Source organism: Hyperolius riggenbachi, chromosome 11 (genome assembly GCF_040937935.1).
Source record: "Hyperolius riggenbachi isolate aHypRig1 chromosome 11, aHypRig1.pri, whole genome shotgun sequence".
NCBI lineage: Eukaryota > Metazoa > Chordata > Amphibia > Anura > Hyperoliidae > Hyperolius > Hyperolius riggenbachi.
In genome coordinates this window covers 137943078-137960606 of record NC_090656.1, presented here as the reverse complement: position 1 = coordinate 137960606, position 17529 = coordinate 137943078, and the positions used below count along the sequence as shown (strand labels likewise).

Here is a 17529-nt window from a genome sequence, read left to right as displayed (position 1 = left end):
AAACACATATGTAAGTAGATAAATACTTGCTCTACTTACATAACATAACAGATGTATTGTAGTGTCCACATTTTGAATTTCTGTTATTTTTGTATTGTAAAATTAGAAGACTCCTGTTGCTGGCAGGGGCCATCTTGTGTCCTCCGGCTAGATCCTCCACCCCCCCGCACCTCCCTGCCTGCTCCCCGCACTGATTCTGTGCACAGAAGGGAGGAATAAATTCAGCAGCCACAGACTCACCTACTAATGGATCCAAACGCTGCCGTTCCCATCTATTCTCTGCACTACCACCGGCGCTACTGCATAGAGTATAGAAGGATACTGCAGCGCCTGGAACCATTATTCGGTGAGTCTGTGTGCACCGCCTTTATCCTTTCTCAAAGTTCAGTGCGGGGTAGAGGGAAATGCGGTGGTGGTGGGCGGCAGAAGTGCAGAGGGGGGGGGGGCGCGGACATGCCACTGGAGGAGGGGGCAGAGGACAGTGACAGGAGATAGCCTCTGGCCCCCCTCCCTGCACTCTAACAGCGGCTGCGAGAGACAGAGAGAAGGAGAGACCAAGGCGGCCAATCAAAGAGGAGAGAAGTGAGTCACAGAGGCTTCAGCCAATCAAGCTGATTCAGCATGCCTGTCACTTCTCTTTTGCGTCTGCGTACCATCTTAGAGCCTGGGGGCATGGGGAGAGAAAATCTACATGAAAAAAGAGTAAGAATGATTTTAAACTTTTCTTTCTACTAATATATCAGCCTGCAATAGAGACATTATTGTGTATTTTATGCCTAACAGTTACTCTTTGAAAACATTTTTTATCAAAAGTTAACAAATGATATAGTTGAGCAGGTTATGAATATAAACAAAGCTAATTAAAAAATAGATCTCATTTTTTCCCCATTCAGAAATGCAGTAAATATAGGAGCAGATTTAAAATCAGGGTATTGCATGATCTTTGAAGACTTTTAAATATTCTAATTTATCTACTGTAGAATGAAAAGCTATTAAATCTTTATCATTTGGAAAGATAATGATAGATGCATTGTTCGTTTAAGTGGGTGGGCTAGTGGTACAGGATGTGATGAATTAGCACAGGAAGACTTTGAAAAAATGGGGCATACAGATGCATATATCATTTAAGCATTGATCCCACTAACCAATCTTACAATGAATTATGTAAATTATTGTAAGGTGAAGGAAATGGAATCCAATTAGAAAGGTATTCTGGTTATGTATGCAGCCTCATCCCAGTTTATTATGATCTGCCAAAGATTCAGAGGAATTCTCAAAGATGCAGAAGCAGCCCGTTATATCTGGAATTGGGTCCTTAAAATGTAACTTATCCCAGTATATACACACCTTCTTATGCCAGTATATAGACACCTTCGTATGAGATGCTGTATACTGTGTTTATCTGCATAAAGGACAGAGGCCATATCTTACCTGTTTTACAAGATAAAAAGTGGTGTGAGAACTATTTTTTTAAGGCTGATGGGAGTTTGAGTTTCCTACCCTCTGATTGATGTTTGCATGGGATGCATGGCTGCTAGTTGAGCTTATTTAAGGAATAGCATTTCCCCATCTGCCATAAAAATTCTAAACTGTGAATGTTTCTGAGATCATTTTTAATGAAAGAGACTCTGTAACAAAATTTTGAGCCTTATTTCTTCTATCCTATAAGTTCCTATAGCTGTTCTAATGTGCTCTGTCTTACTGCAGCCTTTCCTAGTTGCACAGTGGCAGTTATCTCTGTTATATGATCTAATCTTTTCTCCTCTGTCGGGTTTGTCGGGCTCAGGCAGTCAGGCTGGAATGTGCTGTGCTGCTTGTGATTGGATATAAGCTATACACACCCTCTCCAGGCCCCCTGCACACTCTGTATGACTCACACACTGAGCTACTCTCAGCCTATCACTTGCTATGTCTTTTGTTTGTAAACACTGCAAAAAATGACAATTACAAGCCAGGATTGCAGCAGGGAGTGGCAGAAACAGCACAGAGGGGCCCAGGAGAACATAATGAATAGAATGGAATGCTTTTTATTGTAAGAATTTTACAGTACAGATTCTCTTTAAACATGTGTAGCAATCCAGTCATTAAAGCGGAATATAACCCTGCATTTCAACTTTGCTGTAAAACATTATTTACAGCATATTATATGCAAAAAGCATTTTTTTTTTACTAGACCAGCATTGCAAGAGTTAAACACAGAGGTTTAAAGTTCCGTGGAGAGATATGCAGAAGTTCAGATTGTTACATTTCTATTTAGTTAAATGTATCTATTGAGAAATGTTACACACTCTTTGGCTGTCCTCCAGCTCCTTCTCAGTCAGAGAGAGTGAGTCACATTCAACACTTAGATACATTTATGTAAACAAAATGTATCTATGTCAGCTTCGGATGCATCTGCAGAAATCTCCAGGAACTTTAAATCTCTGTGTAACCCTTCCAATGCTGGTCTAGTAAAAAAAAATGCTGGTTGCATATAATATACTGTAAATAATGTTTTAGAGCAAAGTTGAAATGCAGGGTTATATTCTGCTTTAACAGGCACAATAACAATTATGCTGCTGATCACATAACACTGTATATGGGATTTGTATATGAAATGTTTGGAATAATTTGTATGACTTCTTTTTATTTCTAGCTTTGTACATGGTGAAGTAGCCAGGAACCTTTCTTTCAATTTCAACTTTGTACACTAATCTTTTTATTAAAAAAAAACAAAAAACGGTGTAATGAAATATTGTCATATTTTACAGCCAGATCTGCCAGGTTTAATCTTTAATTTAAGTAATATTGTAGTTACAATTATTTTGGGTAACAAAAGCTTCAGAGAGGCAATGGATTTAGAGATAGAATGTGACTTCAGGAATCACGATTGTGTTTTGAATGGTTTGCAGTTTCAATCAATACAAGTGGTGGATCCTAATTGGAGATGGGAGAACTATAGTATGATGGAAGATGTGTCCTGGATATTTACTCTGCCCTCAAAGTACTGGTTGTGGCACTGCTATCACTGCTGCCTCAACATTCCTCTCACTAAATCATACAGCATCTCTGTAAAAAAGTTTGATTACTAAATTGAAGGGGCTGAGCTTCCCAACATGTTCATTGCACACTCATGGCACTTTCTGCAAGTGCCACTTTAAAGTGGTGATATTCTGGGAGGACATATCTATTGTTGCATTGTGAAGCAAAGCACAACTAAACTAAATATATCAGATGCAGGAAGATATGAAAGTTATTGTGTTTGACATGGCTTTCCTAAGCTGCAGGCCATTTAAAAAATATGTAACTTGGCCTTGATGTAAACCTAAATTTACAGGCGTGATTGCTCTGTCAGTTGAAGCCATGTCTCCCTACTGACTTGTGGGTTATCATGTTGGATGAAACGTAGAGGGTTTTTATAACTATAATAAAGGCAGCTATAATCACTTAAAGGACAACTGTAATGAGTGGGATATGGGGCTGCCATATTTATTTCCTTGTAAGCAATACCAGCTGCCTGGCTATCTGTCAGAATCCGCTCTGCTGGCCTTGATTCCCTGGACAGTTTTGTTTCCTATGCAGCTTGCATAGTTCAGTCCAGGGAAAAGAGGCCTTTCTGTCAGTTTGCAAGGCTGACTGATTTGCATCCACTTATCTTGCAATCTACTTGTCTGCTTCCTTTGAAGGTTTCCAGTATAAATGTCACTTCCTCCCAGAATTCCTGGCTCGACATAGTTCCTGATTAGGGAGACTAACTTTAGAGCCTCAGCATCTTTGTTGCTAATATTCTAGTGTAGTTAATTCTTGGGGAGTGCTCCTTGCACTCCTATTTAGTGCAGTCAGGTTTGTGTATAATTGTACTGCCTATTCTGTCTTGTCTTGTCCGTGCGATTGTACTGTCGCTAGCAGTGGCTGACAGTGAATCGTTCTGTCCTGTTCCTAGATCGCATTCGCCCTAGCATTAGAGGCGGTGGATCTTCCTTGTCTGAATCTTGGAGTATAACCTTAGCTGCGGTTGCTACTGGTTACTCCTTCAGTCTGTCTTGTCTGGAACGAATGCTTGCTGTTGTCTGGTGTGAGGAAACCGATTAGCAAGCGTTCGCGTTATCTGTTGCCTTCATTCTCTGTGTTCATCTGTTAGTCAGGGTTGGTACGTTTTGTCACTGTTGCGCTTAACGTGCGGTGGCCGTGCTGTTAACGCGCTTGTCACTGTTGCGCATATCGTGCGGTGACCGCGTTTATCTAGTTCATTTGTTATTTTTCTTGGCGTTCAGATTGTGGTTATTTGCTTACTCAGTTCATGCTCTGTCTTTGCTCAGTCTTGTGTTTCTGATAGCAATCGCCTCTCTTGCGATTAGTTTTCTCTCTCTCGTCTGCTCTGATGTGATATGTTTACCGTCGCGGGGTGGCGACTAGATTGGTAGACATTCATATTGTCTGTCTCTGTTTTTGCTTTCTTCTGAGTTGTTACTTTGTTGCCAGTCTTGCTTAATCATGCAATTTCATCTGGTATCTGTGGCTGTACAGAGAAATTATTCCTCTGTACTCCACAGCTCCATCTGCTGGTTGGAATTCTCCTCTACAAATCTATACTGGGTACTTTGCTTCTGTGACTGTGGCGATTTCCTTCTGCTTAAGCGCACGTGGTGTGCGCTGACTGGAAATCGCCCGCAGATCATTACACTATCCTGCTGATCCTCTGTTTCTAATACTTTTAGCCACAAACAAGCAGTTTTAGCCTGAACAAGCTAATCAGGTGTTAGCAGCAGATCAGGTGTTTCTGACATTGTTGTCAGATCTACATGCTTGTTTCTGGTGTTATTCAGGCACTCCCGCAGCCAAATAGATCAACAGGGCTGCCAGGCAACTGGTGTTGTTTAAAAGGAAATAAATATGGCAGCCTCCATATTCTTCTCACTTCAGTTGTCCTTTAAATCCAGGTAGCGAGCCCATCATCCTTTTTTCTATTGCCAGGCCCAGATTTACATCACAGAAGCCTATAGGCACAGATGTCCTGGCACCCTAGACTTTGCCCTCCATGAACCTACAAACCCCCACCAAACTGCGCCGCAAGTGTGCTGGCTGGCCCAGCTGTCACATCTCCCTTAGTTTTCTTGCCTGTCATAGGTAACTACAGGCGCCCCTTATTATTAGGTAGCCAGAGGTACCCTCAGTATTAAGACGCTAGAGGTGCCACCAAGTATTAGGTAGCTAGAGGTGCCCCAGGCTGAAGGGAGGTCTGGTTAGTGGAATGCCGAGACCTTGGTGAGTAACCTCTCATTTGCACTCCGCTTGGGACTCTGTATAGGTAAGACAGGAATGGAGGCATTTGTGGAAGGGAGTGAGCTGCCTTTCCATCATCAGGAGCCTGTAGGCAGATGCCTACATTGCTTTATTGTAAATCCGGCCCTGCCTCTTGCTATATACTCCAACACCTTTGGTGGATTCAGGTGTGGACTCCCTGGTGCTGGAACTTTTTGGCAGTGTGAGTAGCTTTTTCTAAATGTATCATGAGACATAGCCTCAGACTGGCTGTGAGAGGGGGTGCTAGTAGGCAGCTGGTATTTTCAGAGGATTCATGTGCAGGACATAATTCTTTTTCTATTTTGCAAAAACTGCATTTTTTTTATTGCAAAACATTTTGTGCACAACATATTTAAGTAATATTTTGTTAAATGGATATAAAATATTATGCATCAACTGGGGTTGGAATTCAATAGGCCTATCTATATACTTCCTGCGTATGCTAACGGGAGCAGATTAGACGGGATTGGCACGCTCTGTCACCTTTTCTTACACCCTCTGACGATCCAGCAACCGGTCTTCGGTGTCCGTTTGTGCCCGTACTTCCTGCGTACGCTAACGGGAGCAGATCTCGACGGGATCGCGGGGCTGGATTGTCACAATATATTGTTCATATGTATATATAATCCTATAAATCTATACAATATACTATATTTGCATCGGCCAGCATAGTGACATAGTGGTTAGCACTCTCTCTTTGCAGTGCTGGGTCCTTGGTTCGACTTACAGCCAGGACACTATCTGCAAGAAGTTTGTATGTTCTCTCTCTGTCTGTGTGGGTTTCCTCTCAGATCCCCCAAAAATACAGATAAGTTAATTGGCTTCCCCCTAGGCTACAATGGACATATGGCTATGGAAGAGATTAGATTGTAAGCTCTGACTGACGCTGTGGCTGCAGAAGATGTCAGTGCTATATGAATATTTAATGATATATATATATGCATGAACTTGGATTTAAAGTCTGTCTCTTTCCCCTGGTCGGTAGTATAATATAAAATATAAACTATATACAAATAAATACAAATATAAACTATTTTTACATGTTGTACATATGGTACTTTTTCATTATAGTTGTGGAATGGGTTCCAACTAAAGTTCGCACAATCGCTGGCACATTGGCTGGATATTCATATACAGTTGGACAGCTCATCTTGGCAGGTGTTGCGTATGGCATCAGAGACTGGCGCTGGCTGCAACTTTGTGTGTCCTTACCATTTTTTATTTACTTCCTTTATTCCTGGTAAGTAAAAATCAAGTGCCATGTTGATTTAATTGCAAAACATTTTCAATTTTATCTTACCCTAATTCCTTTTTGTACCCCTAATGTAAAAAATGCAGTTAACATGATGTTCTTCGCAATATAACTTCAGCAGCAGTCTAGTCCTGGGAAAAGAGGTGAGTGGACTCACCCCCCCAAAAATGGGAGTGGTCAAGCATAACGTGGGCGTGGTCATGGGTGGGGCCAAATATACGTGACCTTAGCAGTGATGTAAAAGGTCTGGCGGGGAAGTTTGAGCTCTGCCGTAGTGTATCCCCCAAAAATAGATGTAATCCAACAGCATTTCACCAAAAAGACACATAATCTGATAGAAGTTCCCCCAAAATACAGGTAATATGGCAGTGGTTCCCCCAAAATAGACAATGTGGCAGCAGCAGTTCCCCCAACATACACATAATCTGGAAGCAGTTCACCAAAATACGTGAAACCTGGCAGCGGATCACCCAAAATACACATAACACCCAAAATACATGTAATCTGGCAGCAGTGGTCCCCCAAACATACACAATCTGGCAGCAGTTCCCCAAAATACACGTAATCTGGCAGCAGCCGTTCCCGTAACATACACATAATCTGGCAGCTTTTAGCAAGGCTTGGTGTACAGAGGCGCCAGAGTAGAATAAAAACTTTTAAAAACCGTCTAAAAGAGGGGGATGTTCAGGTGGACTTACCTCCCTCAAAAATATAAAACTCAATTGAGTCACAATATATCAATACAAAAATGTTTATTGAACTCCACTTAGTGCAATGTGTCACAGAGGCGCTCACTTCTGCATCTAGACCCATTGAGTTATACTCCTGTTTGCCTGATGAAGCAGGACCACACCTGCGAAACGCGTTGCACTAAGTGGAGTTCAATAAATATTTTTGTATTGATATATTGTGACTCAATTGAGTTTTATATTTTTGAGGGAGGTAAGTCCACCTGAACATCCCCCTCTTTTAGACAGTTTTTAAACGTTTTTATTCTACTCTGGAGCCTCTGTACACCAAGCCTTGCTGAAATCTTGAGTCCACCCTCGGTGGAGGGGTGCTACCCCGTTTCCTATCTACAGAGAGCGACATCTTAAAAACCTGAGTGGGGTCAGGTTCTAATACACCCCACCTGCACTTGAAGTGGTTGCCTATGGGTAACCCATGTTTGTGAGTATATCTAAAATATTTTGCTTTTAACCACAACCAACTTAACAATACTACACCATATCGGGCTCTCGATTTCTCTTTGTTTTTCCAAGCATAATCTGGCAGCTGTTCCCCAAAATACACTTAGTCTGTTAACAACGGTTCTACAACAATGCAGATAATCTGACAGCAGTTCCCCCAAAATAAGTACCCCCAGCATAAGTAGCCAGGTCTATAGGTGTCCCCAGTATAAGTAGCCAGGAGTATAGTAGTCCCCAGTGTATGTAGCCAGAGGTATAGGTTCCCAGTATATGTAGCCAGGGGTATAGGTGCCTAGTATATGTAGTCATGGGTATAGTAGTCCCTAGTATATGTAGCCAGAGGTATAGGTGCCCAATATATGTAGCCACTGGTATAGGTGCCCAGTATATGTAGCCAGAGGTATAGGTGCCCAGTATATGTAGCCAGGGGTATAGGTGCCCAGTATATGTAGCCAGAGGTATAGGTGCCCAGTATATGTAGCCAGGGGCATAGGTGCCCAGTATATGTAGTCAGGGGTATAGTAGTCCCTAGTATATGTAGCCAGAGGTATAGGTGCCCAGTATATGTAGCCAGAGGTATAGGTGCCCAGTATATGTAGCCAGAGGTATAGGTGCCCAGTATATGTAGCCAGGGGCACAGGTGCCCAGTATATGTAGGCAGGGGCATAGGTGCCCAGTATATGTAGCCAGGGGTATATGTGCCCAGTATATGTAGGCATAGGTATATGTCACCACTATATGTAGTCAGGGGTATATGTCCCAGTATATGTAGTCAGGGGTATATGTCCCCACAATAGGTAGTCAGGTCTCCCCCCAGCAGGAGGGGAGCAGCGCAGTGGAAGGAGAGTAATGGGCAGCGGTGGAGAAGGGGGGACATCTCCCCCCTCCTTCCCTCACCTTGGGGCTCTCCATCCCTCGCTCTCCCCTCCACAACTAAAATGTGCGGGTGGTTGGCAGCGGGCGGGACTTACCTCTTCCTCGTTCCGGCGCGAGAGGGAGCACTCCACTGCCGCTAGTCTGGTCTGGTCTAGACCAGAGCAGCGGCACGCAGATCTTACCCGGCGCTTGGATCGAGGAAGAGGTAAGTTCCGCCCGCTGCCAGCCACTCGCACATTTTAGTTCTGAAGGGGAGAGCAAGGGATGGAGAGCCCCAAGGTGAGGAAACCCTTCTCCACCGCTACCCACTACTCTCCTTCCACTTAACTGCTCCCCTCCACACATGCCAGGGTGGACGGCGTCCACCCTCTGAAAAAAGCAAGAGGACGTCGTCCACCCGCGTTCACGCCCCACTCGACCCCTGAACTTCAGTCATAATTTGTTCCCTGGGAATGTGGCAGGCTATGGCCATGGACATGCAGGGAAGCAGAGCAGACAGGAGCTGGCACTGGCAGATAAATGAAGAGGAGAGGCTTGTGTAGCAACATCCAATGGGAACTTAAAGATTGTCATTTCAGAAATACCGCTATCCCTGGACCCCCTCCACTCAAACCCTGGTGAGCAGCAGTGCCAAATTAACATTGGGACCGCTGCTATGAAAATCTGTCGTGCCAGAAACTAACGTTCCCTAATACAACATAGTTTTCCAATAACCACAGTCCTGAAGTGGTTAAGTACTTTTTGTCAGTTACACAACGGTTCGAACGGCTCGACCGCTAACTTATTCACGCGAACTTCGGTGGTTCGCGTTCGCTGTGAACCGCAAACTATATGCGAGTTCGACCCGCCCCCTATACTGCATCATTAGCGTCAACTTTGACCCTCTACATCACAGTCAGCAGACACAGGGTAGCCAATCAGGCTACACTCCCTCCTGAACCCCCCCCCCCCTTTTAAAACACAGGCAGCGTCAGCCTTTTCACTCACTCGTGTGGCTGGCTGCAGTAATTAGAGAAGGGAGAGAACCTGCTGACATAGGGAAAGCTTAGTTAGGCTCTTGTGTTGGGCTTGTTAGGTTGCTCCTTCTTGCTGATACTTATTGCTAAAAAGCACTCCTCATCCTCAACAGCTAATGTTGTTCTTGTGATCTATTATGTTTTTGTGTGTGTCCCACAGTCACTTGTGTTGCATATACAGCCCTGTCAGTCAGTCGCAGCTGCTGGACCTTGGCCCCTTGGTAATTCCTACTGTGCCACTGCCAGGCCCAGCACATTCAGTGACTACCTGTGTGTGACAGCTGCACATTTGTAATACCAATCACTGCATACCCACCTGTTCAGTGCACCTACCTGCCTATGTGAGCGCACGCAGTGTTATATACCACCAGTCGCTGCACCTGTTCACGGTACCTGTGTGTGTGACAGCTGCACATTTGTAATACCAATCACTGCATACCCACCTGTTCAGTGCACCTACCTACCTACGTGAGCGCATGCAGTGTTATATACCACCAGTCACTGCACCTGTTCATGGTACCTGTGTGTGACAGCTGCAAATTGGTAATTCCAATCACTGCATACCCACCTGTTCAGTGCACCTACCTACCTACGTGAGCGCACGCAGTGTTACCACCAGTCACTTCACCTGTTCATGGTACCTGTGTGTGTGACAGCTGCAAATTTGTAATACTAGTCATTGCATAATTGTTCACAGTACCTGTGTGACTGCACGCTGTGTAATATACCAGTCCGTGCATACTTGTTAATAGAGATGGCCCAAACGGTTCGCCGGTTAACAGATTCCGGCGAACTTCCGTGGTTCGCATTCGCAGAGAACCGCAAACTTTTCCGGAAGTTCGGTTTGCCCCCATAAGGTACCATTAGGGTCAACTTTGACCCTCTACATCACAGTCAGCAGGCACATTGTAGCCAATCAGGCTAAACTCCCTCCTGGAGCTCCACCCCCCTTATAAAAGGCAGGCAGCGTCAAGCATTGGACTTACTTGTGTGCCTGCAGTAATTAGAGAAGGGAGAGCTGCTGTGCAGAGACCTATAGGGAAAGCTTAGTTAGGCTCTTGTAGGCTTCTTAGCTTGCTCCTTGCTGATTCTTATTGCTAAAAAAGCACCCCTCAACAGCTCTTTTAAGAGATAATCTTGTTCTTGTGATCTTTTTTTTCATAACAAATAGCTAAGGTCAGGACATTTGAATGAGGAAAACAGCACACAACACTTCTCTACCTAAACCTGTAGGTCTGCAATTTAAAATCGTATCATGTAACACTCAAGATTTCCCACCCTGTGTGTGTGTGCTAGATTCCAAAACCTAAGATGCACGTATAAAAAATAAATAAATAAATACATTTGAACAAATCAGTTGTGTTTTTTTTCTGGGGGGAAGAAGTGCCGAATGAAGAGGTAGGTTCAAACATCAGCATTTATTCCACCTCTCTATAACAGAATATGATATAACAAATAGCAATGCCATGTCAACAGTATATGGAAAGTAACAGATTGTACACATTTCCTACATAGGTGGTTTCCTGAATCAGCTCGCTGGCTTGTTCTCTCTGGCAATCCCACCAGAGCGGTACATGAGATGAAGAGGGTAGCCACCTATAATGGGAAGAAGAAAGAGGCAGATGAAATAACTTTGGAGGTATCTAACTCACCAAGAATTAATTCTAAGAGGTCAAACCTATAAAACGCAGCTCTAGAAAGTGGCCCTCCTCATCTATCCATTATTTTCAGGGCAAAGTCTCAGTGATGACCAGAAGATCTGATATTAGAAAATGAAGTTGCATAAAATGTATTTGGTGGCATACTTACAACTAATTTAATCAGTAAAGATACACAATATTTGCATGTTGTGTTTCTGAACACATTTTCTATTATTCTTGCAAGTACCCCCTTGCACAAAGTCTAGCAAATGTCTTTGTCTGCTACAAGCTAGAGCTGTGAAAATGTGCAGCCATATTATACTGATATAGTTCAGTAGCTGACTGTAGAATGCCTTCTGCAAATATTGTTAAGAAAAACTTTAACCCAAGATTGAACTTTTTCCCAACAACTACTAGCTGATACCCCCTCTCCCACAGGAAATCTTTACCTTTTCTCTAATAGATCATAAAGGAGGTCTGTGTGGCTGATATTGTGGTTGAAACTTCTCCAACAGTGTGATATGACCATGGTCCTGACAGTTTTTTGTTTGTGAACCTTGTTGCATTGTGGGAAATAACAGCGTTTTCCAACTGCCAAGCAAACCTCCCTCTGTGCATAGACGCTCAGTCAATGAACGTTCTGTACAGATCACCTGGCAGAACAAGATGTCATCACCAGTGATTAATCTCAGAGTGCAAATCAGGGAGAGGAAAGATTTTACAATGAGCAAACAACGACTACATAATCTATAAATAAATATTGTAAAAAACAAGCAATTTGATTAATTGCCGTGGACACAGTTTAAATGACAATTAAGGTTACTGCCCTGGAGGGTGGTTTGACTTTACAGAAAGAGAGATGAATAACAGAGACAAAATGTATACATTGGTTCAAATGTGTAGATAAAATATTAAACAAAGATACCAATTTATTAAATTGGTATGAGGTTGATGATGATATTAAATGTCATAAAACTTTTTCAACCTTGGCAAACTGCATCCATTTTGCTTGTAGCTAACTCTTGAATTTGGAATTTATGATGCCTCTGTGCCAGGCTGAGTCTCAGTTATGTGAAGATTGAGTAAACAAAGGGTCTTATCCATTTGTCATGAATCAGCTAACATCCTCCCAAGACACTATCTGGATGTCTTGTGACAATTAAGGCATCATAATGACATGTATTTAGGGTTCCAAAAAACATCCATGTCTCCCCTTTTGATGTTAATACATTATAGCTGTTTGCTTTAACAACTTTTCAGCATACAGGATTCGCGTCTGATGAAGGTGGAATAGTGGAAAGCTCACTCTTCTTTTTTTTTAGGTTAGCCAATAAATGGTATCATCCTTATTCAAAATGTCTTGCTTTTACTGATGACTAACACAGGACAATACTCTGCTGCTACTAGCATATTTCACTATCACCTGTTATCCATAGCAGAAAATTGGTAGTGTTACCGATATTCTGCCATCCTATACCCACACTAACCTTCCCCTAACTATGCCTAACACTTACCTACTTTCTACTTACGCGTAACATTATTCTAACCAATGCCTATGTCTAACACTAACACCTACTGCTACCCAGTGTTCAGCTACACAGTAGCTGTACTCCACTGTTGCTATCCCCACATTCGCCACCACCACCACCAGCTTTTGCAATGAGAGGGAAGGATATTCTCCCACCCTCCCAATGTGCAAGCAGTATGACCAGCAGGGAGCAGTATCACAACAAGCTTTTTAAAAAATAATCAATAAAAATTAATCAGGAAAAAATAAATAGGTTTTATAGCACTGCATCTGGCAGAAAGGTACAGAAAATGAATTAATGAATGGGGGATTAATTTTAAAGCATACCTCTGGAGAAATAAAAAAAAAAAACATATTAGGTATTATAATACATATTAGGTATGCTAATTAAGAAAAGTTATAATCCACCGTTAATAAGACTTACCAGAGCCAGGTTCCATCGTGTAGCTCTGCCCCATGCAGAAAATGGCCTTGGACAGAGCTGTGTAGAAAGGCTGAGGTTTTGTTCAGCAAGGGTTGGAGCAACGTGCCGAAACCTGGCTCATACTCAGGGCCGGATTTCTGGCAAGGCCACATAGGCCATGGCCTAGGGCACCAGAAATTTAGGGGCGGCTCAGTGAGGGACAGTAAAGCTGTTCCATGCAGCCATCCCTATCTACAAGGACAGCTTTAACCTTTGAAATCTCAGTCCTGTACTTGTGTCATCCCTGCAAGACCTGAAAGCTCTATTCTGCAGGTACACTTCAGCCTAACTCACATGGTGGCACAATGGGTCCATCATTAATGAGATGGCAAACATAACGTAAAAGTTCTTAAGGAAAATATAACTACTGTAATATACAGTATTACTGTAATAGTTATTGTCTGTGACATCCAATGATGTAAGTAGAATTCTCATTGGGGCACACGGAGATAACAACCATACAGACGGTATAATTGGCCTTGGGCGGTAAAAAGTACAAATCCAGCCCTGCTCATACTGGGCTCTGGTAACTCTTAATTAATGAATGGGGGATTAATTTTAAAGCATACCTCTGGAGAAATAAAAAAAAATTCATATTAGGTATTATAATACATATTAGGTATGCTAATTAAGAAAAGTTATAATCCACCGTTAATAAGACTTACCAGAGCCAGGTTCCATCGTGTAGCTCTGCCCCATGCAGAAAATGGCCTTGGACAGAGCTGTGTAGAAAGGCTGAGGTTTTGTTCAGCAAGGGTTGGAGCAACGTGCCGAAACCTGGCTCATACTCAGGGCCGGATTTCTGGCAAGGCCACATAGGCCATGGCCTAGGGCACCAGAAATTTAGGGGCGGCTCAGTGAGGGACAGTAAAGCTGTTCCATGCAGCCATCCCTATCTACAAGGACAGCTTTAACCTTTGAAATCTCAGTCCTGTACTTGTGTCATCCCTGCAAGACCTGAAAGCTCTATTCTGCAGGTACACTTCAACTTAACTCACATGGTGGCACATTGGGTCCATCATTAATGAGATGGCAAACATAACGTAAAAGTTCTTAAGGAAAATATAACTACTGTAATATACAGTATTACTGTAATAGTTATTGTCTGTGACATCCAATGATGTAAGTAGAATTCTCATTGGGGCACACGGAGATAACAACCATACAGACGGTATAATTGGCCTTGGGCGGTAAAAAGTACAAATCCAGCCCTGCTCATACTGGGCTCTGGTAACTCTTATTACTTACACAATGTGCTGGGGCAAACAAACAAATGTACCCAGTGGTGTAGCTATGGAGCCATGCACTCCAGTGTGAATTTTGCACTAGGCCCCTGGTCAGTAGCCCTCTACACATAACCTGTCTTTCATGGAAAGCCACAGTGTGATAGAAGCGTGTTAATGGAGGAAAATGAACCAGCACAGACTACACTATTCAAAACACATACAGAGATGATCATTATCAATATGCACCCCCTATTGCTACACTACTGACTTCAATAACATCAGTGCAGAGGCAGTACTACCTATATGTACTATAAATGTTGTTGGCTTTTTCTTTTTCATATTTTTCTCTTACATGTTTCTCTCTCTCTCTCTGTAGACACTGAAAGTGGATATGATGAAGGAGCTCGCCTGTGGCAATACATCATATACAGTGTTTGATCTGGTTCGAACCAGAGCTGTGCGCAAAATATCCTTTGCTGTGAGCTTTGTGTGGTAAGGATATGGTCAGATTCATGTAATAACTATCTATTCGTATCTGTCTATTAATGGTTACTACTATTCAAAGCATCTATAGAAGTGATTATTACCAGCGCAGGACCAATAAATAGCTAATACTGCAGTTGAGGGAGGGGCCCTTTGGCCCAAGGGCCCCGATGCGGTCGCAACCTCTGCACCCCCTATTGCTACGCCACTGTGTACCTGGCTTTGCTTTTATGTTAAATATGAAAGCATCTATGCCGCATTGTGAATGTCAAATGAGCATTATTGTATATAAGCCCGTAGGAACATGGACTGTACATTTCTGGTAGGGGGCCATAGTGGTGGGCTGAAATTTCGCATATGCAAAATTTCGCTTCGAAATTTGCAATTACCGTATTTTCCGCCGTATAAGACGCTCCGGAATATAAGACGCACCCAAGTTTGGAGGGCAAAAACCAAGGGAAAGAAATACTAAACCTGGTGCGTCCATATTCCAGGAGCGTCTTGTACATGTCCTCCTGTGTGTCCTCATGTGTGCTCCTGTGCTTTCCATATCCCCATGTGTCCTTCTGTGTGTCCTCCTGTGCCCCCATGTGTCCTCCTGTGCCCCCCATATGTCCTCCTGTGCCCCCCATGTGTCCTGTGTGTCCTCATGTGCCCCCCATGTGTCCTTCTGTGCCCCCTCATGTGTGCTTCTGTGCCCTCCATATGTCCTCCTGTGCCCCCATGTGTCCTCCTGTGCCCCCCATGTGCCCTTCATGTGTCCTCCTGTGCCCCTCATGTGCCCCCCCATGTGTCCTGTGTGTCCTTATGTGCCCCCTCATGTGTGCTTCTGTGCCCTCCATATGTCCTCCTGTGGCCCCCAATGTGTCCTCATTTGCCCCTCATGTCACCTCTGTGCCCCCCATATGTCCTCCTGTGGCCCTTAATGTGTCCTCATTTGCCCCTCATGTCGCCTCTGTGCCCCCCATGTCCTCCTGTGGCCCCCAATGTGTCTCCACTTGCCCCTCATATCGCCTCTGTCCCCCCATGTGTCCTCCTGTGGCCCCCTGCCTTCCTCCCTCCCTCCCACCCGAGTTTTCTGATCCCCCCGTCCGTCCCCGAGTGTCAATAGCGGCAACTTACCTTTCACATGCTCCCGCGCCGATCCCACATAATTGCGCTGCCCCCGCTAGCATGCGCTCCCTCCCCCTTGCGGATCTGGCCCCCCCGGGTGTGTGAAGTAGCGGCAGCTTACCTCCACGATGCGCCCGCGATGACTGGAGACATCCCTCTCCCCGGCACTTCGCGCTCTAGTGACTGGCTTGAACTGATGACGCACAGTTCAAGCCAGTCACTAGAGCGCGAAGTGCCGGGGAGAGGGATGTCTCCAGTCATCGTGGGCGCATCGTGGAGGTAAGCTGCCGCTACTTCACACACCCGGGGGGGCCAGATCCGCAAGGGGGAGGGAGCGCATGCTAGCGGGGGGCCGCGCAATTATGTGGGATCGGCGCGGGAGCATGTGAAAGGTAAGTTGCCGCTATTGACACTCGTGGGATAAGAAAACTCGAGCGGGCGGAAGGGAGGGAGGAAGGCACCCAAGCAGGCACTGAAAGGCAGGGAATCCTCGCCATGGCGGCGGGTCGGCGGTTCGTATCGACGGGCGTTCGTAAGTCAGGGATTCCCTGCCTTTGCCGTATAAGACGCAAGGACTTTTTCTCCCTATTTTTGGGGGAGAAAAAGTGCGTCTTATACGGCGAAAAATACGGTACACATCATAATCGTAATGTGAAATTTCAGAGAAAATCATAATTAATTTCGAATGTAATAGTAGTATTTCAAAATTTTGCGTAATTTTTCGTGTAATATTCGCGAAATTTCGCATAATTTTTTGCCGACTTTAGAGGTTAATAGCAAAGCCCTCATACATGCTTTTGCTACCAAAAATGCTACATATGTTAAGGAGAATTGTGGGTATAAGTCACAAGAAGTAGTTTTTGAGAAACTCGATTTTAAAAATGCAAAGAAAAATGTTTTTTAAACTGTCATTTTTCAAAGTTTAAAGAGAACCTGTACTGAGTAAAAATATTTAAAATAAACACATGAGGTAACTTCAAATGAACATTACATAGTTACCTTGCCATCATATCCTCTCAGAAGCACACCATTTTCTTCTGACAACGATCCCTTCCAATTCTGACAACATTTTGTCAGAACTGAAATATATCAGTTGCTGTCAGTTATATATCAGTTACTGTCAGTTACAGCTGAGAGGAGAACTGATGTGTCCATGTTTCCCTATGGCTCAAGTGGGCGATGTTACAGTTTAACTGTGTGCTGACCAGAAAGCTGTTATGGGGTAATGGCCATTTTCAAAATGGAGGACGGAGAATTCCCTTGATCACAGTGAACAAACAGGACGCAGGACAGGAGAAAGACACTGAGGAGTAGACTACATGGAAGGTAAGTATGACTTGTGTATGCTTATTTTGACTTTTAATTTTCAGTTCAGGTTTTCTTTAAAAAACATTTTTTACTTGCATATTTCAAATCGAGTTTCTCAAAAACTATAAGGTCTTTTTGCAAAATTCTTTTT

General features: G+C 43.7%; 1 protein-coding gene and 1 long non-coding RNA gene across 3 annotated transcripts in view; one reads left to right on the top strand and one right to left on the bottom strand.

Moving 5' to 3' along the window:
* The window catches only part of LOC137538751 (solute carrier family 22 member 6-A-like), a 115630-nt gene that overhangs the window by 64697 nt on the left and 33404 nt on the right, over nucleotides 1-17529 (top strand). The window contains exons 5-7 of the mRNA XM_068261064.1: nucleotides 6355-6523; nucleotides 11133-11256; nucleotides 14851-14966. Of these exons, the coding sequence (XP_068117165.1) occupies nucleotides 6355-6523; nucleotides 11133-11256; nucleotides 14851-14966 (409 nt within the window). The remainder of the gene's footprint in view (nucleotides 1-6354; nucleotides 6524-11132; nucleotides 11257-14850; nucleotides 14967-17529) is intronic.
* LOC137538753 (uncharacterized) overlaps nucleotides 11050-17529 on the bottom strand; it is a 29852-nt gene continuing 23372 nt past the window's right edge. For both annotated transcript variants that reach the window (XR_011024880.1, XR_011024879.1), the window contains exon 3: nucleotides 11050-11213. This is a non-coding gene — a long non-coding RNA (uncharacterized lncRNA). The remainder of the gene's footprint in view (nucleotides 11214-17529) is intronic.